Source organism: Mus musculus, chromosome 2 (assembly GCF_000001635.26).
Source record: "Mus musculus strain C57BL/6J chromosome 2, GRCm38.p6 C57BL/6J".
NCBI classification, from domain to species: domain Eukaryota; kingdom Metazoa; phylum Chordata; class Mammalia; order Rodentia; family Muridae; genus Mus; species Mus musculus.
Window position 1 is genome coordinate 66,688,116 of NC_000068.7, and position 24,712 is coordinate 66,712,827.

The 24,712-nt window shown below is 35.8% G+C and overlaps 1 protein-coding gene across 1 annotated transcript in view; it reads right to left on the reverse strand.

Annotated features, from left to right (window-relative positions):
* Positions 1-24,712, reverse strand: part of Scn7a (sodium channel, voltage-gated, type VII, alpha) — a 111,485-nt gene that overhangs the window by 14,690 nt on the left and 72,083 nt on the right. The window contains exons 11-18 of the mRNA NM_009135.2: positions 16,901-16,997; positions 15,586-15,824; positions 12,617-12,787; positions 11,728-12,084; positions 9,438-9,872; positions 6,695-6,800; positions 4,391-4,545; positions 1,417-1,590 (exon numbers count right to left, since the gene is read on the reverse strand). Coding sequence (NP_033161.2) covers positions 1,417-1,590; positions 4,391-4,545; positions 6,695-6,800; positions 9,438-9,872; positions 11,728-12,084; positions 12,617-12,787; positions 15,586-15,824; positions 16,901-16,997 — 1,734 coding nt within the window. The remainder of the gene's footprint in view (positions 1-1,416; positions 1,591-4,390; positions 4,546-6,694; positions 6,801-9,437; positions 9,873-11,727; positions 12,085-12,616; positions 12,788-15,585; positions 15,825-16,900; positions 16,998-24,712) is intronic.

Consider the following 24,712-nt stretch of genomic DNA (forward strand, 5'->3'; position numbering starts at 1 on the left):
TAATATTCAGAAAATCTTTGCCCTAATAAAATTTATCTTTAAGTGTGGGAAGACAAAGTATAACCTGACAAATGAGTAAATTACATAATATTCATAGGCACTATGGAAGTGAAGGAAGTTAACAAGAAAATACTGCGGTGGTTGTAGATTTTATTAGGAAGCACGGGACGATGGAACTTTGAAGGTTCCATTTCAGCTAGAACATAAACACTTGCAAAATCCCAGGTGAAAGAATGAATTCCGAGGCAATAAGATGGAAATCATATTGACTAATTTGAAGTGCTTCAAAAGCCATTGCTGGTAGATCATCTACTGTGAATGGGGGTGGGTGGGAAGTATAGTAGCAGGCAATATCACTACATTATGTTGGTCTCAAATGCACAGAGATTCATCTGCCTCCATCCACCACCTGGGAACTGGGGCTAAAGGCTTGCACTACCACCACCCCATCTTAAGAGACTTTTAATTATAAAAAGTTGGCCTTTGCTCTGAGGAGGATAGACTGTTATAGGGTTCCACTAAGAGAAGTGCATTTATTGACTTCCACTTTTGATTTTTTTCATCTTGGTTTCTGTGCAGAAAATAACAGAAGCCGGAATGTTAGCTTGATGTCTACCCAATGATCCATAAGAGAATACTGATACTGTGAGAATGGATCTGATGACAATAAATATTAAAATTGTGGATATGTTATTTAAATGTCAATAGAATTTAAAGATTTTCTTAGTGATTCTTCAAGATCTTGATAATAAACTGTTCTGTTATCAGTAACTCCATGTGTGAATTATTGTAATAACCTATAATTGTAATATTTTATGTGTCAAGTTGTGCATTGACAGGGCATAAATAGACATTAAATATTACAGATGTGCAAATGTAGAAAATGAGATGTTTATGTGAAGGGAAGAGGGAAGAGGAGGCAATAAGGTCAAAGGGTGAGATTGAACAGAGGAGAATAGTGCTTAAAATATGTACAATATGCAAATGTGGTTGTATTATTGAATGCTGGAAGAAGCTGAGGAGGAGGGCAACCCTATAGGAAGACCAGCAGTCTCAACTAATCTGAACCCCCGAGATCTCTCTCAGACACTGAGCCACCAACCAGGCAGAATACACCAGCTTATATGAGGCTCCCAACACATATACAGCAGAGAACTGACAGGTCTGAACTCAGTCAGAGAAGATGCACCCACCCCATGAGAGACTTGGGGACCCAGGCAGTGGGGAGGTCTGGTAGGATGTTAGAGATGGGAGCGGGAAGAGTTGTGGGATGTGAAACAGACAGAGGGTGGATCGGGAGGGGGATAAAGTCTGGACTGTTAAAAAGGATTAAAGAATAAATAAATGAATAAGTAAATAAGTAAATAAATAAATAAATATGAAGGAAAGTGAAAAAAAAAAGAGAAAAATACGTACGATAACAACCATAAAGTCCAGTTTGTACCAGTTGTTGGAGAAAAAGGCTTTAAAGCCATAAGCCACCCACTTGAGAAGCATCTCCAGAATGAAGATGTATGCAAATATCATGTCCGCATATTCCAGTAAGATTTTAGTGGTTTTTCTCTGATCAATATATATGTCTTCAAGAGCCTGTAATTAAAAATTTACATGGCAGTATGCAAAGTATTCTAGAAACTCTGATTATATGGGATTAAATTCAACTTCAAATCTGATATGACATAAAAATGAAAATAAAGAAGGACATTTCATAGTATCCCTTTCATAGAAGGACAGATCCCTATGTATAGGTAATAGCAGGTTGCGTGTAAAAATACTTTGTAAAATGGAACTAAGATATCTAGAAAAAATGAGTTGTAGCAGGGTGACTTTATGCATAGATTTTTATACCTAGTACCCAACAGACAAAGTGCTTTCCATCTTAGTACTAACCTGGACTGACCCTGCTTAGCTTCTAAGATCAGTAAAATCAGTCACACACATTTTAGCAAAGACACAAAATAAAAATCCACCATTATTCCATCAGTAAGACTATAACAAACGAAGCCAAAAGAATCAGGGAATGAAATAATTGCAAGGAATTGCACCCAATATATCAAGACATCTACTTTTAAAGTACATATTGAGTTGTATAGTTGATTCTACAATTGTCATCTGAAACTCTCAACACTCATCAAATGTAACTCCACAGAAGCAATGAATGTTGCTAGATAACATGACTGAAACTACCTAGATGACAACTTGGTCCAACAGGAACCCTCTCAATTGAGAGACAGTATTTTCACTATTACAAGGACATGTCTCAGTCAGCTGCCATCAGACATAAACATATGATAGACAATCACTTTTCCCACTCAAGATGGGACTGTGGGTTATTTTGGGACTCCGGAGTATTTTTGTAATATCCACTAAGTCTGTTTCTGCCTGAGGACCATGACAAATTTTCAATAACTAAGGTATTTTTTTTTTACCTACTTTCTGGATCCTTTCAGTACAAACAAAAGCCTTTATCAAGTGGCTAGGGTATTACTAAGGAAGGGAACTGTTAAGTTCTGAAAGCATGGGCCATATGTAGGATATTGTAAGAATTGGGAGAATAGTTTTGGAATAAATCATAAGGGAATAGTTAGTGTGTTCATAGTTGCTGTAAAGATCACTGCAATTTGCTGTCTGAGAAGTAATAAATTTATGTTCTTATAAGTCTTGAAATATGTACCTATAATTAATTTTTTTATTTGAAAATCAGTATCTGGAGAGTGAATTTTCTTTGCTTTTATCCGGTTTTGTGACATCTTCTTTCATTTTGAAGGCATACTACTCCAAAGTCTACTTTCATCCTCATTTTAATAGTGCTTTGGCCCTAATGCTTGCATCTTGTGTCCATAAGGACCACTGTGCTTAATTCTGATTCGTATGGAGAACCTAGGATCTCTTCAAGATCTTGAATTTAGTCACATTGTCAGGGATCTTTTGTCATTTAAGTGAGGATAGATATGGACACAATTAGGGGCCATTATTCAGATGGCCATTGAATCGAAGAAACAGCACAAGGCTGAGAAAGAGGACAGATACACTGCTGTGAAAATACTTTCCAGTGATACAAAGCTGCACACCAACTTAACCTGCTACATTATGATGTCCTGTGAATTGAACATTATACATAAACAAGGAATGGAATGGAAAGTTCACAAGATGCTATAGGGGAAAAGGCACTTTCTGCTACTAAGAAAAGACAATGCTCTCTGGAGCACCTCAGGCCCAAAGGCAAAATTCCACGCTTGACAATACTGGTCTAACCTATTTATAAGGTGACTTGAATTACTTATTTCTTTTCAGCTGGATCTAGTGAAAGAAGGGTTATCTGAAATTTTAGCTACACTCTTTGTAGCCTGTGCATTTGAGCAACAGGAAGATAGCATGATATCTTCAAAAGGAACTTGTGATGGAGAAAGAAACTGCAAGGAGCACCTGGCCGTCCTCCTGGGGGGGGGGGGAACGGTGTCCAAGCCTTCTGTTCCCTACCTATAAGATAAGTGACTTTTTAAGTGTTTGTTCCTGGACAGAATAGAAAACTGGATGTCATAGTAGGTGCTCCATATAAACTGAGATGTCATTTGACTGACTTTTTGAGTGCTTGTACCAAGAAATTATTTTTTTTTTAAAAAGAAAGTGTTTACCCGGCAAACAGGGATGACTGACACTTACGTCATCACTGCAAAGTTATGTGCTATACAACAAAAGGGATGGGGAGGAAACACGCATGCACATCCTATTGAAAAAGATTTTATGAAGATCAAACAAATGTATAAAGTGAAGAAGAAATCCACAAATTGATGGCTACCCATGGAGAAACTTATTGTGTGTAGTCAGAATATGGTTGTAGACTTCTGATGCTTGTTAGCAACCAAGTCATAGCTAGCTACCTGGACTCGTTCATTTGTTTCTTCTCAGACACCAATTTTCAGTGGCTTTTACTACAATTTTAGAAAAGCACACTATATCAATTTGGGGGTGTTAATCTGTGGAATTTATTAATGAGTAAAACTTTAATAAAACCAGTAGAACCAAGTATATATTTTCACTTTCCTTTCCAATTACAAAATGTACATTTTGAAATCATTGTTTATTTAATTTTGTTACTTAAATACTCATATTAAACATTTGTATATATTATAAATATAAAGTTTACCATAAACACACCGTTGATAAAAATTAATATAACTTAAAATCACATTGATATTAAATTTACTATCTAATCATCTACAATGTTTCTAATAAGGTGTGATGTATTTTGTAATGCTAACAGAGTGCAGAAAATGAACTCTGGTGTTATATTAAGTATCCTGAGTAAAGTCATTTGGCATAGTGACAATCTGAATTGTTAGTCGTAGAGCATATTTTCACATGACATTTCCTGAGGCTGAGAGCTCACCAGAGTGCCTGTGCAGAGCAGAGTGACCAGGCCAATGAAACACTCAAACCAGCTGTTCTCTACTATCTTGCAGCAAGTTTTCCTGATGTTTTTCCAAATCTTTCCATTCCTAGATTCTCTACTGATTTGACCAGTTGAAGATTTGCGTTCATAACCTGCCAAGGATGGAACTGTTAGAAGCAACCATTTAGGGAACTCACAAAGGATAAACATCTCAATTTTGGATGCTTTACTGTTGACTTATTTACTGATTCTGATGCAGATGCTCTGTGATTCACAGACATTTGGCTTTTTCCCGCCACTCAGTGGTCTGTGATGAGTGAGGAAATGAGAAGAACAGAACTTGTGGATTTGGAAGACGGAGAAATTAGATACACAAGCTCAATATAACAGAATGTCCTTTAACCCTAGAGGAAAAAGAACTAATATGAAGGAAATCAGTCCACCAATGTTACCCTAAAATGTGCACACATGTGAGATAGCTTGTCAATCATGTTTTGAATACTCAGTACAATCATTTAAGACACAATTACTCATATTGACATATATATTAGTAAGTCAATACATTTTCCCTGAAATTGATTCTTAAGCAGCATAGAAATGGAGAACCTGAGAGAGAGAATTTACAGAGGTACTCAGGAATCCAAGTACTTCATGGGTTCAGAACATGTAGCTGTAAGAAGCCTGCCTTCTTGTAAGAGAGTTAGCACAAACAAATCTACAGCTCAGTAAGTAAATGATTATTGGTTTGTTTGAAAAACTGGTTTTGAGTGTAAGATAAAGTTAAAAAATTAATTTTAGTGCCAGAATATGCTTCTCTACTAAACCTTGAATATATTTCTACCATTGTCTTAGTTGATCAATGCCCTTGAACTAAAGTTGTTGAAAAATTTGTGTGTGTCTGCACACATACATCTCTTTCTGTGTCTCTGTCTGTGTCTCTCTCTCAGACTCTCTCTGTCTCTGTCTGTCTCTGTCTCTGTCTGTCTCTCTGTGTCTCTGTCTCTCTCTGTGTATGTGTGAGTGTGTCTGGTAGTACATGCAGGGATGTCTTTCCTAACGACTCCTACATCTATGTTTTGAGACAGGTCTCTCACTGAACTTGGAACTCCTCTTTTCCACTAGACTGGCTGGCCTGCAGGCTCCTGGATCCACCTGTGTCTGCTTCACCAACACAGGGATGATAGACATGACTGCCAGCTTAGCTTTTATGTACATGATTGGGATGCAAGTTCAGGTCGTTCTGGATTCTATAGCAAGTGCTCTATCCATATCATATCCACCCTGAGCCATATTTTGAACCACAGATATTCTTATTTTAAAGCTATCAATTGAGCATTTTTGACAGTAATTTAATGACTGCAATGATTTCAAGTCTAAATCTCTAGTAATTTATTAATTTTGCTAGTAAACAAATTTGAAATATAAATCACCAAGAAACATATAGTATATTCTAGTGTGCCAAAGAGCTCCCTGAAATTGTATTTTATATGTACTAATCTTTATATACATATATAAACATATAATTATGCTCCATTTTTGTATAAAGTATATAGAAAATTAAGTTGACTGACTCAATTCATGAAGTCAAAATTATTTTACTTGCAATCTATATAGTCTAGTGTCAATTTAGCTACACTTCCTGCTCTACTATAATGTATTTAGTTTTATCAGCTATAGTATGCAATTAAATAAAAGCTTTAAATATATTCTTAGTATTATTTATACCATGAAATGTACATTTGAGTAAACTATCAATATTATTCCACTAATCACGAGTTCTCAGAGTTCCTTTCTGTATCAGCTATGTCAGACACTATCTCGGTTGGCTTAGTCAATGGGTTAGGATGCTGCTGCTGCTGCTGCTGCTGAGTGTTGCTATTCTTGGAAAAGGTTATCTTCTAGGATTTCACACACAAATGGATACCCTACCCCACAAAAATAAATTTATCTTTGTAACCATTTTCTGAAGTTCATGACTGTTTAGATAGGAAGGCAGTGCTGGGAAGAGTAAATGGACACAGACAGTCCGACAGAAAGATGAAATGAAGCTGTTGATGTCAGAGACAGCTTTTACCTACCACATTACACTGTTCCAAACAGACTCTTTCTTTTTCCTAAAGATGATTCTTTTCTTGATACTTATTGTATCTGTTAAGTTATAGGTGTGCTGATATGCATACATTTCAATATGTATGTAACTTTTTTTTAACAATTAAAGTTCTGAGTGAATATTGCATCATTAGTGAAATTCAGAAATATAGTCTATTTTAGAATAAAGATACTAAAGAAACAACTACTTGCCATTTTTATGAAGCTTTGACTTTTCATGTTCATAGACCATTTCTTCTTCTTCAGAAATAGCGATATCAACTGTGCTGCACTCAGATGAGCTAGACTGCTTCATTTTCTAGAAAAAGTTATAGCCCCAACAAAAAGTTACGGTCAATGTTTAACTTGATTATTGTGGGTTTGTTTCATTTTCATAAGTAAATATGATATACAAAAGAAATATTATCAAAGTTAAAAGATTTTAAAGTAGTTGTGGCTGACCTGAAATGAAATTCATTATGTATATATTTGCTTTATATGTTACTTTGAAATACTTAAGTGAAAATAACTTTGAATAAAATTAAAGTTTAGGTATAAAGGACTTTACTTATTGTTTATAAAATAATTATGTTATGAATTTTAAGACAATTCACATGGGACTTATATGTGTTGTTTTAATTAGATAGATACATCACAATAATTCATTCTACCACTGAGTGGAAAATAAATTTCATTGTAACTGCTTAATCCAATCCAGATAGTTTTGTGCTTGTCAACTTTGTACATGATGTTATAACGATATGAAAAGAGAAGCACACACAGAAGAGGTCTCTCGACAGAGTGGGGCAAGTGGATAAAGCCATATAGGAAGATCGTGGAGAGAGAGTGGTTCTTCATTTGCACTTGCCCATGACAGAGCCCAAGGCTGCTGAGTCAAAGTGTTTATCGCTTTGTACATGTGGTAGACACTTGGTTTACTTGACTTTGAAATGGACATAAACATGTACTATCCTTTAAATGCACCAGAGTCCTATAAGCCAGTAGCACCAAAAGATATTTCCTAATCTAGACAAATCACAATGAGTATATAGAAATGTTATTACTGCAGGATTATTTAGATAGATTTTGGAAAAAGAACTTATCGATACTTGGTCATTCCTTGTAATCTTATGCACAATCAGTACAATAGAATGCTTTCTTTGCTTTAGTTTTTACACATTCATTTGTAATTTCAGTATAATGTGTTGCTTGAGCAAAGAAACAAAGTGGGCAGAAAGATATTATATATATATATGTATATATATATATATGTATGTATGTATATATATGTATGTATATATATATATATAAATATTTGCATACTTGCTATACATATTATCAAACACTTGTCCATATGATATTGATATGATACTTCGACAGCTTTACTTTTAATTATATCACATAGAGCTCAAAATATAAATTATAATTTACTTTGGTAGGTTACAGAATGTCATGAAAAATGTATTGTGATATAACACTATATTTTTTAAAAGTTTCACAACTTGATGAGTAGTTTGATCAGTCTTATGTACATACATAATATTTCAAAGGAAGGATAAATGTATACAAATGAAACTATATTTCTTAAATTAGTGTTTTTCATTCTTTACTAGTTGTATTTTTAGACCAAGGTACACTAAATATTCTTGGACTACATAATCGACAAAATGACTAATTAAATATATAACCTAGCATATATGTAAAGGAATAAATCTTTGAGAAATTATTTATCCAAATATAGGCTTAAATAAGCATACAATATTATTGACAGACTCTAAAATTCAATATTTACAGTTATTTTACATTGTTCTTTTATTCTGTATTTTGTGCTTTAGACTTTCTAATGATATTATTAAGATTTTCTGATGAAAACCTGGTTCTATTTACTATGCTATACAGCAGTTCTATGTAGAGCTGCATGGAAACCAAGTGTTCAGAGAAGAAAGATACGTGTGAATGTTTGAGGAACAGGGATTGCAATCATCTTGTGATTAAGGATAAAGAAAGCCAACAATATTGATGTGCTCAGAGGGAAGTTTAGGGGCTACTGATTACTCATCCTGAACTTGCATCAGAAGACACATTTGAAGCATTATAATAGAACACATATGCCTAACCAGCAGAGGTTTGATGAAAGGGCTGCCAGGCATGATGGGGACATGGAGAAGCTGCAATCTGTCCTTCTCTGGGGCCTTAGACTGACCTGAGATGATGCCCAATAAGACTCAGAGCTTCAAGCTGATACAGCACATAGTGCTCTGTGTAAGAATGGCTCTTACTGAACTTTACCTTTTGATAATGCATTAAGTTATTTCTAAGTGGAAAGGATACAACACTAAATATTTCAGAAGCTAAGTGAACAACAACTTTTTAATGTGTGTGCTATTTTTTTTCTAAGTCAGGAATTTATAAAATTACCAACTAGTCACAATTCAAACTAGTGACTTTATTATTTTTTTTAGTCTTAATGTACTTTAATTTATATATATGGTAGACATGAATGGACTAAACTTTCATTCTTAACAAGCAAGAAAGAATCATGCCCTACTCTTTTAAGCTATTCTCACATCTTGAAGATGATAATACACAAGGAATCCACATCTCCCAATCATATACCTTGATGTTTTACAAAAGTATGTATGTGCTTTAAAAATGATTTTCATCACCACAATTATACCATCTTATATCTCCAGAATATCACTTTACTCTAGGCAAAGTCGCTACTATTTCTCTTACTTCTTCCCTCTAAAAGAAATATATCTTCATTTTCGGATAAAGAAACAAAAGCTTGGGCACTTACATAATTTGGTCAAAACCATGGAACCCAGTAGTTAGGTAAGGTGGATTTAAAATCAAATGTGCAATTTAACTCTATAACATCAGCATTGACTTATTTCTTTTGAACAAAACCACAAATCCACACTAAAAAAAAAATGAATATAATTGAACACCTTACCTCTTTACTGCCTCCATTCCCAGACTTGCTCCGAGTCTCCTTGTTATCCAGATTTTCTATATCAGATTCTCCTGAAGCAATCGGCACAGTTTCAGAGGCACTGGGACTAGCAATCAGAGATTGACTCTCAGATTCAGTCACTGGAGTTTTCTCAGTGCTGCTGCTCTGGTCCTTATATCTGAGGAAAGTTTGGGTGTTGCTCAGTTCAGAAAGAGTATGGCCAGAAATATTCTCTTTAACACTTGGATCACATATTTGGTCTGTTGCTTCTGTAGGAACACTTCTTTCTGTGCACATTAATTTAAGAAGCATGGAGTTTATTCCCGACTTTATCCTTGCCATGGCAAGCTGAAGGTTTTTGGCTTCTTTGTTCACTTCCGATGTAGCATCATAGTAACTGAAAGAGCTCACCAATGTCACAAAGAGGTAAAGTATCTTAAAAAAAAAAGGGAAATGACATTTAATGTATCTTGCTTGTTTTGTTTAATATGATTAAAAACAGACCTCTGAAAGTTCTAGTCTGAGACATGAAAACTTATCAACTGCATCACAATGCTCATTGGTAGGTGCCTTGCTAGCAGATTATGTGAACAGACTTCTGTTTCGTTGTTTGGTGAGTTGCTAGTTTTGCTGGTGTAGTTATAGTGATTTTCTTTTGATGCCAAAGATTGAACAAGAGGACTCGGGAACTTGTGACTGCTATCAGGAATTTTACTACTCCACCAAACAACAAATTGTAAGTTCACAACACTCAGCTATGTAGTTTGATTTGTTTCTGTTTCCAGGGTGAAAATTAGAAGGTTTAGAGATGTCAAATCTAAAGGATATTCTAGATTGTCCTATGCCAAAATCTTGCTTCCTCGTGGAGCCAGGTTTCCTTAAAGTGAGAGAACAAACACTAACTTAGAAACAGGTAGTATTACAAGCGGCAGACAAGCATTTTACTAACAAATGCCTATGGCAAGCCCATTTTCAGTTGAGCCCCGTCCAGCAACGTGTGCAAACACCCAGCGAAAGGATGGTAAGCTCCAGTGAGTTAGGCATAGTACTGAGCTCAAATACTACTTTTAAAGACAAGGGAGCAATCATTACATAAAATACTGTCTCATAGTAAATGGATACAAACAACTTATGCACAACCTAATTCAAAATCATTGTATATAAATTACTTTCAAAGCAACAGTAGTGTATATTTTGACTTTGCTATCACTTAGAAATATAATCAAGTCCTGTTTAATTTACAGACAACCACTTTGATCCTGTTTTCAATTGCTGCATATATGTATATATGTATGTATATACTATTTTTAGATTATTGTTTTTCCTTTTTTAAGTCTTTTGCAAAACAATTTATTTTCATGACAAAAGAAAAAGAAAAATTAAAGAAATCTATAAGAAAATATAAAAAAACACAAGAAAATATCAAGTCCTTTTTTTGTTCTGGGGGACACATTTAAAAATTTTTTATGCCATATGATTGATTTAGAAGCAGTGAAGGTTCCTTAATCAATTCATTTGGCAGTAGTTCAATGGTAAAGAAATTGAAAATTAAAAGTTTTCTTCCTTATCTAATGCAGAACACTTGTATACATATTGGTTTACAATCATTGGTGCACTGCTTGGTCAACTAAGAATAAAAAAATATTATTGTCTAATGACAAGTTCACAACATATCAATAACATCAGTATCTGTTGGTCTGTATTTGAGGCACGAGTGCTCCATTAAAAATTACCCAGGTAATGGCAACGTGCAGGTAGGTTGACAGCCACTGTTGCATTTAAGGGCTTCTTAAAATTTAATGGACAAACAAATCTTTTGGGAATAGAGTTACAAGGTGAATTATGCTTCCATATACCTGTATGGAATTGGAAACTATAGGTCTAACCATTTCCACATGATGTCAAAGCTACTTTGATGAATGATGTTATGACAGTCTGCTAGCCAATAGAAATGTGGAAATCACACATGTAATATTAAAGAAAGGATATATTAATGCATTTCATTAAACTATATGCTTTTAAATATTATTATAATATAAATACAAATCTATTAATAGCACACATTCTTTAGGAATAAGACAAATCCAGTATATATTTTTCAGGTACTACATGGCTCAAATTGGACCAGTTGTGTTTCAATCGGGAATCATCAAGTACCCCACTATTTTGGACAACACAGCTATAGATCACTTGATTCTATCAATCCATCAAATCCAAACATATACAGGTTAGCAGGGTTTGTTTTTGTTGTTGTTGTTGTTAATAAAAAATAAAGGCAACTAATTCTTACCAATAAGTTTCCAATTAAAATGACCATCATGTAAAAAGGAATACACCAGGCCTGGCCTGCAACCTCCATACACTCCCATAATGTCTCTATCCACTCTCCACAGAGGATTCGGAACACGGTCATGTAGGCATGAAGGAAGTCACTCATGTGCCAGCGTTGGGGTTGGCAGTCTTCCTTTATGTGGCAGACACAATCCTTGTAACTTCGACCAAACAGCTTCATGCCGAACACAGCAGAGAAGTAAACGAATATGCAGAGCAACAGGACCAAATCTTTCAGGGCCATCAATGAGCTACCAAGGATGCGCATCAAACTCTTAAATGGTGGTCCGTACTTCCCCAGTTTTATAAATATCAACTAATAGACAAATGTAAAATAATAGGGAAAAAATCAACAGAAGGTCAGTGTTGATTATGATACACAATTAAAGTTTCATCAGAATCATGCAGTCATTTATGTATAGATTTTAAAGTCATACCAATTTCAACATTATTGATAAAAACAAGTGTATTACTTTACATTCATAATACATCTTACACATTTTATAATTTTATACACTAATTCTATATATATATTCTTAACCTACTTGTTAATTCACAGTCACTATTATATTTTTCTTATTGTGACAGGTTTGTATTTTATTATCTGGTGGGCAAAAACATCCACTCTTTGTTTTTGTTTCTCTTTATAACATATTTGGTTTTTCTTAACATTAACTTTCTCCTACATTTATGCACATTGAAAACATTAACTATTATTTTCAGAACTAAAGGAATTTTACAGAGGATCTAATATTTCCATTTAAAAATGTTTTAGTATTGTCCTTTTATGTTCAAGAAAGTGAGATATACTACAATAAAATAAAAATTTGGTCTTGAATTCTACTTACTGGGACTGTTATTAAAACAGCTAGTCCTTCAACATCTGCTAGTAAAATTTCTGTTAACTCCAAAACCACAAGTATACTGTCAAAAATATTCCAGCTTATTTGAAAATACCCATATGGATGCATAGCGATTATCTTCAAAATCATTTCTATTGTGTAAATTCCAATAAAAACCTGAAAGGAAACCAAACATATGGTAAGAACATTTCCGCAGTTAACATTCAACACACAGGCCTGTGACATGCAGGGAAAGTCACACTCACACACAGGCCTGTGACTTAGAGAGAGCTTCACACTCACACACAGGCATATGACATAGAGGGAGCTCCACGCCATGACCTGCTACACAGTTCTTTTCAGGCCCTTTTTGGGTTAGGGTCTGTATTATAATACGTTCATAGGCTTTCTTTAATTTTCAATTTTAAGCCCTAATGTATGGAATATTGCAATTTAATTAACGCTGTTCTTGAGGAAAGATTATCTGAATAAATGTGATTACATTTGAAATTCTTCTTTGGAAATATGGAATATATATTAAGACACTGAACCATTAAACTCACGAATGAACGTAAGAAGTACATATTTATGCATGTGCACATGGATACAATGACACTTATTGAAAAAAAACAGGCCATAAATTTAATGGAGCGTGAAGAAGGTATATAGGAGTACGTGAGAGGAGGAAAGGGGAAATGCTGTAACTATATTATAACTATTAAAAAGTACACACATGATCAAGAAAAGAACAGAATAAACATACGGAAATGATATTTCAAAAGTTATGCTGGCAGTGATTTCTAAACTCTTAACAATTTCATTTATTCATTAAAAAGTGTATGTGTGTGTGTGTGTGTGTGTGTGTGTGTGTGTGTGTGTGTGTATGTGTGTGTCAGGGTGGCGGTGCAAGCCTTTATTCCCAGCACTTGGGAGGCAGAGGCAGGTGGATCTTTGAGATCGAGGCCAGCCTGGTCTACATGCTGAGTTCCAGGGATGCACAGAGAAACCCTGTCTTGAAAAATACTGCCTAATTTAAAATAGCCAGAAGCTGGAAATAGCCAGATATCCTTCAACAGAGGAATGGATACAGAAAATATGGTACATTTGCACAATGGAGTTCTACTCAGCTATTAAAAATGATGAATTCATGGAATTCTTAGGCAAATGGATGAAACTAGAAAATATCATCCTGAGCGACGTAACCTGAGTTACGTCACAAAAGACCACACATGGTATGCACTCACTGATAAGTGGATATTAGCCTAAAAGCTCAGAATACCCAAGATACAATTCACAGTCTGGGTGAAGTTCAAGAAGGAAGACCAAAGTGTGGATGCTTCATTCTTTCTTAGAAGGGGGGACAAATAATCACAGGAGCAAATATGGTGACAAAGAGTGGAGCAGAGACTGAAGGAAAGACCATACAGAGACTGTCCGACCTGGGGATCCATCCCATATACAGTCACCAAGTGCAGACACTATTGTGGATGCCAGGAAGTGCTTGCTGACAGGAGCCTGATATAGCTGTCTTCTGAAAGGCTCTTTCAGAGCTTGGCAAATACAGAGGTCGATGCTCGCAGTCAACCATTGGACTGAGTATGGGGTCTCCAATGGAGGAGTTAGAGAAAGGGCTGAAGGAGCTGAAGGGTTTTGCAACCCATAGGAAGAAAAAAGATTATCAACCAACCAGACCCTCCAGAGCTCCCAGGAACTAAACCACCAACCAAAGAGTATACATTGAGGGTTCCATGGCTCCAGTCACATATGTATCAGAGGATGGCTTTGTCGGACATCAACGGGAGGAGAGGCACTTAATCCTGGGCAGGGAGGCAGGAGTGGGTGGGCATGTGGGTAAGCTCCCTCATAGAAGCAGGGGGAGGGAGGATGGAATAGGGAGTTTCTGGAGGGGGAAAATGGCAAAGGGAATAACATTTGAAATGTAAATTTAAAAAATCCAATAAAAAATCAGGAAAAAAGAAAAACAAACAAAAACCAAACCAAACCACCACCAACAACAACAAAACAACCACCCCCCCAAACAAAACAAAAATACTGTGTGTGTGTGTCCATGCATGCCCTCATTCGTGTGTGTGTGTGTGTGTGTGTGTGTGTGTGTGTGTGTGTGCGTGTATGTATGTGTTATGTAAGTGCAGATGCATGCTGAGGTCAAAGAGTCAGATCTGTGCTGAAGCTGGAGTAACAGGCAGTTGTGAGCTGCCTACTGGGGTGCAAGGTGCTCTAGGAACTGACCTTAGGTCCTCTACAAGAGCACTACGTACTCTTAACCACTAAGCCATCTCCTTAGAGTCCCATTATTATAGTATCGACTATGTATATTTTGAAATGGACTGCTGGCTTGTTTTGTGTATAGTACTTAGCTACTATACAAAATGCAGTTAAAAAATTTAAGCAACATTCATTTGCTTGGGCGTTAACATGTTCATAAATCCATAGAAATCTATTTTATTTTTGTGTCATATTTGAAAAACTACACAGAAATCTCAAAAGTACCTGGTTAAAATGATAAGCACCAATCTAACATAAAGAGAGTCAGAGGAAACAAATGGGTCCATTTACTGCTGTAGTCAGGATTCAGAATGCAGAAGAAAGCTACCATTGATATTATCATACCCCTGGTCTCTGCTCATTATAGGACATTCATACCTATAATGTATGTTTGGTAAGGATTAAACTATAAATTGCTTCCATTTAATTTCATTGCCAGGAGACAGGGTAGGATTGCAAATTTAAATGATAGAATCTTGAGTTTTGATTGTCAAACTTCTGATGGTAACACTATTGACAATGTAGGGGCTGAAGTGAACATGGTATGAACATACCATCTTACTCAATACCAACACAATCCATGCTTACAGCAGCATAGTGTGGTTATAAGATTAACCAATAAGGATAGCAATTACAAAATTACAAAACCCAGAAACTATGAATGAAAACAATGAATGATGAGTTCTTACCAAATTTCCAACGTGAAGGAGAGACCTGAGCTCCTCGCTCATTGGAAAATGTTCTAGGGCGAGGAAGCATATGTTTAAAACGATGCAGATGACAAGAAAAAGATCAGCCAATGGGTGTGTTATAACTCTATCAGCAAACTCGTTCAGTTTTACCCAACAGGGAGAGCATTTCCAGATGAAGCAGGTTTTAATAAACTTATGCCAACATATTGGGCATTTCTTCCTGGATGTTTCTGGTTCTAAAATGAAAGATGAAAAAAGTTAACTATTGAAAAAAAATGTTTGAATTCTTGATAGTAGAAAATTTGACACTTTCACGCACAGAGCTCTGCAGATCTTGATTTTGCATGTTGTAATTAGCAAATACAGTCTATACTAATATGCAACAAGGTGAAATCAACCTCTCCTATTTTGTTTGTGAATATTGAGCTAGAAAAATGTAATGTAAATGAAGCCAACAATGTATTAATAGGAAAGCATAAATTTCTCATAAACCAAGCATGGGTGAGAATAAGATGATTGTTAATTTCTATATTTGTATGCTTTATAATTTATTAGCTTTTGAAATAGTCCATGATAAAGAACCACTGGTCAAATGTAAAAAAAAAAACAAATAGATGAACCTAAAATACTCTGAGGTATTGTGATTATACAGGTGAACGTTGAAGAACAGGAGGTTAGAACAAAGACTGCCACCAAAGGTCCAGATTCATCTTCCCATCCCAACAGAAGCACCAACAGTCTGAAGCTGCGCTGAGATTTACTAACATAATATAACAGCCAGTTAACACATTCTTTATATTTTATATGTTTTGGTTGTGGTGAAAAAAATCCATGGACCGTGGGAAACTGCAATCAATAAGCAATTAATTAAAAGACTCTGCTCCTGCAGAAAGACTAGCACTCCATGGACATTCAGCAGATATTCAAACTTAGCCCATTGCAACTGCAACAGGAGGTGACTACAAAATGCTTATGCCAACTACTGAAATTGATATCATACAGCGGTTATTTAATTCTACCTCTTTACATCTGTGTCTATTTCTTTCAACTGCAACTGGCACCATATGCAGTTTGTGACTGTACCTTGATACCTTTTTAACAACATGCTCCATTGTTGGACACTTTATTCTGAATTTTCATATAGTGCTCATCCTAATATCCTCACAGTATTACTTATATTTTGCTTATCCTTCCTTAGACTCTAAAAGGACGGCTAAATAATGTAAGAATGGATTTTGCAAATAGTTCAGTACTGAGAATTATTCAATACCGTATTGTGTTCAGGTATTTTCAGGTAGTGTTTTCACTTTACCTTCTCTGTGTCCGAGGGTAGTGTCTTCCAGTATATCCAGTGTGGTGTTTATAGAAGTTGGGGATCTTTTCTTCATTTCTATTTGTGTAGTTTCCATCTAAAAGAAGGTTAATGGGTTTAGTGGTAGCTAGCTCTCCATCAACCCACCATTACAACATGACATTTACAGAATATTTCCATATTGACCTTCACAGTTTCTTGCTTCCAAGGGCTTTCTGTGTTCCATCACTTGCCATTCCTATGGTATTGGCTGTACTAGAATTATTTAGAATTAGCTTGAAAATAAATGCTAAATTTGGAAGGCAATCAAAATTTTCACTCTGAGCTGAACAATAAATAGAACAGGATAGTAAATGTTAGCAGTACTATTTATATTCAAAAAGTAATTTAAAACAATTACCAAGTTATTATGAAATATTCATTTGACAAATATGTTCCTGTGTAATGAGAATATCTCCCTAAGACCACAATATTTTTGTTCAAAGATATACTAACTTTATAACGGGGTCAATTCTATCAATAAATTAAAATATTCAGATATATGATTAAATAAATCTTGAAGAATCTAAGGTGTTGGCGTGGATTTAAAGGGTTGTTTGGATAGAATATGTGTGGCAGGTGATGAGTTAAGTCGTCTAACTCCACAAATGAATCATTTCTTCAAGTGCTTCATGTCCCTTCAGTAATGTTTTCAATATTTGCTCTGCTCTGTTTATCTTCTATGGCTTACTTTAATTTATTGTTTGTGAGTGTACTTGTACTTGGTGTTCTCTCCCCTCGCCCCCTCTCTGTCTCTGTGTAACATTTTTTACATTTTTTCTGGACTCAGTTCCTTTTTTTCCCCATGTGGGTCCCTGGGATGGAACTCAGGACATTGAGTTTAGTTGCATCTTGTGAATCTTTTAAATCATTTTAAAAGGAGTTCTTGCAGTAGAGCATTACTCTAAAATTAAAAGCATTGGTGTGAATGTTTCAGTTTTACCCAATATTAACATCACAGGAAGAACCAAAGAAATCTCCTGTGACAGTATGTTGAAGTTCATACCTAGTAATGTTAAAACTGTCATGGGAAATACTGTTTCACAAATCAGTAGTCACAGTCTTCCAATATCAAGACTCTGGTTTGCCAATCACAAAGGAACTCACACAATATGTACTCACTGATAAGTGGATATTAGCCCAGAAACTTAGGATACCCAAGATATAAGATACACCTTGCCAAACGCATGAAATTCAAGAAGAACGAAGACCAAAGTGTGGACACTTTACCCTTTCTTAGAAATGGGAACAAAACACCCACGGAAGGAGTTACAGAGACAAAATTTGGAGCTGTGACGAAAGGATGGACCATCTAGTGATTGCCATATGCAGGGATCCATCCCATAATCAGCTTCCAAATGCTGACACCATTGCATACACTAGCAAGATTTTGCTGAAAGGACCCAGATATAGCTCTCTCTTGTGAGACTATGCCGGGGACTAGCAAACACAGAAGTGGATGATCACAGTCAGCTATTGGATGGGTCACACGGCCCCCAATGGAGGAGCTAGAGAAATTACCCAAGGAGCTAAAGGGAACTGCAACCCTATAGGTGGAACAACAATATGAACTAACCAGTACCCGGGAGCTCTTGTCTTTAGCTGCATAAGTATCAAAAGATGGCCTAGTCGGCCATCACTGCAAAGAGAGGCCCATTGGACTTGCAAATTTTATATGCCCCAGTACAGGGGAACACCAGGGCCAAAAATGGGGAGTGGGTGGGTAAGGGATTGGGGGGGGTGGGTATGGGGGACCTTTGGGATAGCATTGAAAATGTAAACGAGGAAAATACCTAATTAAAAAAAAAAGAAAGGCAGGGAGAGAGGGAAGCAGCAAGAGAGAAGGAAGAGAGACAGAAAGAGACAGACAGTGAGAAGGGGATGAAAGAAGGAAAGAAGAAAGAAAGGAAGGAAAAGGGTAAAGGAGCACACCTTTAAATAAAGATTAAGAAGCTGGACCAATGCATGGACATTAGAAAACGGGATGATTTTTAAAACAATGTCACAGTTCACAGCTCAGGTCTTTTACCATTAGAAACAGACTCATGTCTGCAACTTCTATATAACCATTATTGCCATATGAGTACTACAGAAATAAAAAAGCCACCACAGTAAATAAGTAAAACATTATATATATTGGAGAAAAGGTATACTTATTTTCCTACATGTCTCTTAAAGAAAACACATGCAAACAACACAGAAGCCACATATCCTGCTCAGTTGAGAATAGACTTTGCTTTTAATTTCATATCCAAATAAGTATTTTTTTAAAGAAGGACAATTCATTGATACTTATTTTCTAAAAAGGAGGATATTGGTGTTTTCACAAGCAGGAGCACAATGCAACCAATCCAGCTTCCTTCAAACCTTTTAAGAATAAACTGAAACAAGTGTCATTTCCAGTGGAAAAATAAAGAAATGACTGTCATCGATTCCCAGGTCCTGATGGGGAAGGTTGTCTCAGGCACCAGAGGAGCTTGGAGCTGAGTTGATCTGTGTAGACAAAGGTGGGAAGACAAACATTCTTCCAGGGAGACAGGCATCTGGGAAGCCGCACATGCTTGCCTTTACAAACTCTAGTATCTTGAAGGAGTCCGGAAAGCCCCTGAGTTTTTTGTCTTAGGACTATGGACATATGCTTCCCGAGACTTCCCATGCTTCCATTCTTTGCCATCCTGTGCCTTCCCACTTGGTATATTTTTTTGGGGGGCAGGGGGGGTGTTGGGAGAAGAGGACAGTGGCCTCTTCCTGACATAGCAAACTTCCATGCCTATGATGTGAGTTGTGTTATTTAGCAAGTTCTATCTTGCTACTGTAATAGGAGTCCGACAGCTATCCAAAGATCAACCATTGTTCTCTATTCATTTCTTCTGCCATCGGTAATTCTTTAACATGGATCTATAATTTAGGTGCAAGGGGGACTGGGTCTTTTTATTTTCATCTCTTAAGGGAATTCTATAATTGAATAGGTCTTATAACACCATCAGTTCTTGGAATTTTTTAAATGACTGGCTTTATTAGTCTTGTTTTGTTGTTGATGTAAAAGACCCCCAAACTGAATTCAAGCTCAATAATGCTCCCACTGTCATTGCTTCTACTATAATGGCTCTACATAAAAGACCTATAAAACAAAACAAACAAAAAAAAGACTCTGGTTTGTATATTCTGCTACTTGACAAATTCTGATATGTCCATCTGATGTGGCCAAATAGAGATCAATGAAATCACTGCATTAACTTTAGTGTCAATCACATTTCATAGCTAGAGGCAGAGGGCATTAATAGGAACTTTATCACATACTGAGTTTCATCACAAGAATGAGACTCAGCAGATCTACGGAGCTTCACTTCACTTTATAATTAGGTTAAAATGTAAAGTAAAATTTAGGGATTCCATATTGGGTATTTAATCAAACTGCAAAAATTCAAGAAAACATTTTATCTGAATTGCAATGTTATATATAAAATTGAAGTTACATCCCATAAATTTCTAAGACACAAAACCAACATAAGTGATCATATTTCTATGATCTGACAAGGATTTCTCATGTAATCATCTGCATAAAGATGATACTTTCTGATGTAGTCCATAATATCTCAGGTGATCACTTATGACATAGGATTTGGTCCTCACAGAGCTGTTTCAGACAATAACAATTTGCTGGAATTATATCAAAGAGTTAAGGTAATTATCTATGTGGGAGAGGATAGAATTGGGGTAAACTCAAACCTAGCCTTAACAATTAACAACATACAATGGACTCTAGCTTTCAGTTTCTTTCAGTTTTTGAAGTTATGCAAATGAAACACAGATGTGATATTATTTTTAAGATCATTTTAAAGGAATACATCACAATTCCAATCATTACCACCTGTAATAGGAATTTCTTAATATTATCTAAAACCATTTCCAATATTTATATTTAACTTTCTCTTTTGTTCAAAAACATTATAGTATAGCTGAGCTGTTCCAAGCAAAATACAAATAAGTTTCACACACTGTACTTAACTGGTAGATATTTTAATTATTTTATAATAGATAATTGGATCAACAGGCACATTAGACATACCTTAGTTTTTGGCAAGGAGATAATGTGCATAGTGCCATGATATTTTCTGGTAATAATATCAGGAAATAATTTATTTTTCTTCTGGAGATAACTCTAGGCTTCAGACAGATTCATAATTTCCCCTCATTAGACCTACAGCTTTGTGCAAATATTACACTGCAGTTACATTTATCATACTTTATCCCAATATTTAGAGAACTATCAATACCAATTAGATTACTTAGATAAATGTTATAGGGTTGTCAGATTAAAGGTAGCTACCACTTTTCAAATTACTTTCATTTTACTCTGGTATTTAAATATTCTGTTCTTTTCTTGAAGTTTTACCAGTTCCTAGTGGTGTATGAGAGAATTACTTATGCAAACTCTGTCATTTTAGAATCATGCTGCTTCGGAACTGGGCCATAAGAATTGTTTGGTAGCTAGACAGATTCCAACAGATTACAGGCTATTTAGGTTGAGCTAATTCATCATCATGGGCTTTGGAACATGTCCCCATATTCTTAGTAACATTAGAGAGGGAAGCTTCCCAAATGCCCCTATAAGTATTTAAAACACCAAATGGAAATACCACAAAGGTGGATCACTGCTTCTTTGAGGCCTGTCAAAGGGACTCAAAGAGGAAGACCAATAGAGTAAACTAACCTGGACCCTTGGGACCTCACAGAGACTGAGCCACCAACTAAAGAGCATGCAGGGGCTGGACTTAAGTCTCCTGAACATATGTAGATGATGTGCAGCTTGGTCTTCATGCAGGTGCCTCTGAAGCAGGGATTGCCCCTAAATCTGTTACCTGTCTGTGGATCCTGTTCCTCTAACTAAGCAGCTTTGTCTAGACTCTGTGAGAGGATATGTTTAGCCTTGCAGAGAACTGATATGCCAGGGTCAGGGTATACCAAGTGGCATCTTCCCATCTTCCCATTCTCAGAAGAGAAGGGGAGGACAGAATGGGGTAAGGGGGGACCCTAAGGAGGCAGGGGGCTGCCATCAGGATTTGAACTGAATAAATAAATTAATGAGTGGGAAAAAAGTATTAACACTTTCTTTTCAATTTTTGGTATCTGGTTCTCATTTGAACTTCCTGCCTAACTTAAAAGAGCATGATTCTTTTTCTATGTAGCCACTCACTTTCTCCTAGCAGATGTTGAGACTTATGGCTTGTCTTGCTTATTATTTTACTCTCAATCAAACTGGCCTAGAGCTTCCTTCTAGATCTGCTTTCAATTTCTGCTTGTGTCAAAATGATATTAGTATGTGTGGGATGGTGTGGGATGAGTGCATGCGTGCATGTGTGCTTGTGTGTGTGTGTGTGTGTGTGTGTGTGTGTGTGTGTGTGTGTGTGTGTGTGTGGTGTTTGTGTAAACCTCTATGTATAGAGATTAAGAGGACAGCTTTGTGAGTTTGGTTCTCTCAGTCCACTTTTATATAGGTTTTAGGGCTCAAATTCAGATCATCAGGTTTGTATGACAAGGACATTTCTGTGTTGAGTCATCTCACTGGTCGTGCACGTCTTTAAACATTATATTAATGAGATTAAAAACTCATATGGGAACACAATTTGCCTTTAAGAGAACTAAGTAGTTAAGTGATGAGCAATGACTTCAACCCACTGGTAAAGCATGTCTAGTATCAGTGTGTACTGATCATTGCTTGCGGCTGTCGGTCCTCAACAAGAAATACACAATGGAATTCAGTAGTACTTATCAAATGACGGGCGTAGTAGAAACTGACTTTATATGCTGCCATTAATGTGACTATTTAACTACAGCTAAAGATGTAAGACTTTCACATTAGTATGTTTTCCTCCATTCAGATTACTCTATGTTCTTATATTCTCTTTTATTTGTTCTCTAAAATTAGTCTGTGATTTTTATAATCATTATTAGATGTGAATTAAATTTGATCAGGGACAAATATGAGCATTTATGGTTTTATACCGTGTCTCATTCTGTACATGCTTCTTGGAGACTTCTCAATTTTTCTCAGTTGAGATTTTGGTATTGGCACAAATATAATGTGGTATGCCATATGTTACACATTTTGCAAAGAGGGTGGCATAGTCTAAATAAGTGTCTCATAAAATTAACACTGTCCTCTTATGAACTAGTTTACATATAACATGAAAGATTGTTTTCCCTAGAAATGTTATGTGTTGTACCTAATGTGGTGGTTTATGCCTGTAACTCTTGCCATATAGAGCAGGGGGAAGGGGGCTGAGTTTATGAACTTCTTGGGCTACTTGATTGAATTCTAGGTCAGTCTCATCTACATTGTGAACCCTTATAGCAACAAAACAAAAACAAAACCAAAACAACAACAACAACAAAACAAAAATCAAGTAAGCGTTGGTAGTTTGCCGACTGTGGTAAATCAAAGCTATCTTTTATGTGCTCTATGATACTGATGATGGCCTTGCTAACGTGTCTTCTTCATAACATACTTTTGACCCACGTGGTGTTTAGTGGGTGTTTCATTTGGAAGTCATAACACCTATATGACAGGTAATATAAATGGCCAATATTTTAGATATGGAAGCAGATGTTTCCCAAGACTGATAGAATTGGTAAATATAACGCATATATCAAGTGGTTAAAGTGAACTGAAGTTCACATTTGTGTGACTGTAATACCAGACTCTTAGTCAACAAAATTCTCAGAGTTCCTATGGTATGAGAATTTGTCCCATGTAGTCCATCTCTTTGTAAGTCTATCTTTAGAATTTGAACTTGACCTGATTTCAAAAGGTCATTCAATAATTGAATTCTTCTCTCCTGACTTTTTTTTATGTTCAAAGGAAAAAAAGAGATCTTATAAAAATGAATTTTATTCTCATTTTCCAGAAAACTGTACATGAGAAATGTTCTAGGATTCTTCCAGGAAAGAAAGTCTTCATAACTGAAAGATTTTAATAAACAGCAGGAAAGCTTAATTAAATCCAAATTTTACTAAGTGAAAAACATACTAGGAAATGCCAAAGCTCTTTCATAATCAGAGCTATTTCATAATCAAAGCTAATAGAACATCTCATCTAGGAATAAGGGAAGTATTGTTAAGCAGTTTGGTACAATGAGATGTAGTGACAAGCTCTTGAGTTTCTGAAATGCCACTTTAAGACAAATTACCCAGTCAAAATTTCCTTCAGACCCTTCAAGTTCAATCTGAAGGATAGAATTTTTTGTAATTTTCTTTCTTACATTTTACTTATGAGTGATAAAAGCCTCTTTTTGTACATGTTTTGTTCATACCGTCCATAATTGCTTCTTGTTCAATGGCATGCGTGTTATGGACACAAGAGCCTATGAAGTCATTGGGTACATTCCAACATCCTATTATCAAGTTCCACTTGGGCTACTTTTATTTCTCAGAGCCTGTTCAGAGATAATTCCATAGATGGTGGGGTTAGCCTTCAGCTGCTTTTAACTAAGAAGGAATTTTTTATTAATGAAGCTCTCAGCTAACCTTTCTACAATTTATAATTAAGGTCTAATTGCTTGTTGGCCTTGTATTTTACCTCATCTGTATTATTCTTGTTTTATAAAATACTTTCCAAATGTACTTCATCTGTGACATTTGTTTTCTGTCTCAATTTTGACTATTTCCCAGTCTTCTGAAAGAGGTACAATCACTCTTGTTGCATTCCTCCATCCCTTTATTCTTACTCAAACCTGTATGGTTAATTCAATTTATAAATGCTGTTGTCCAATC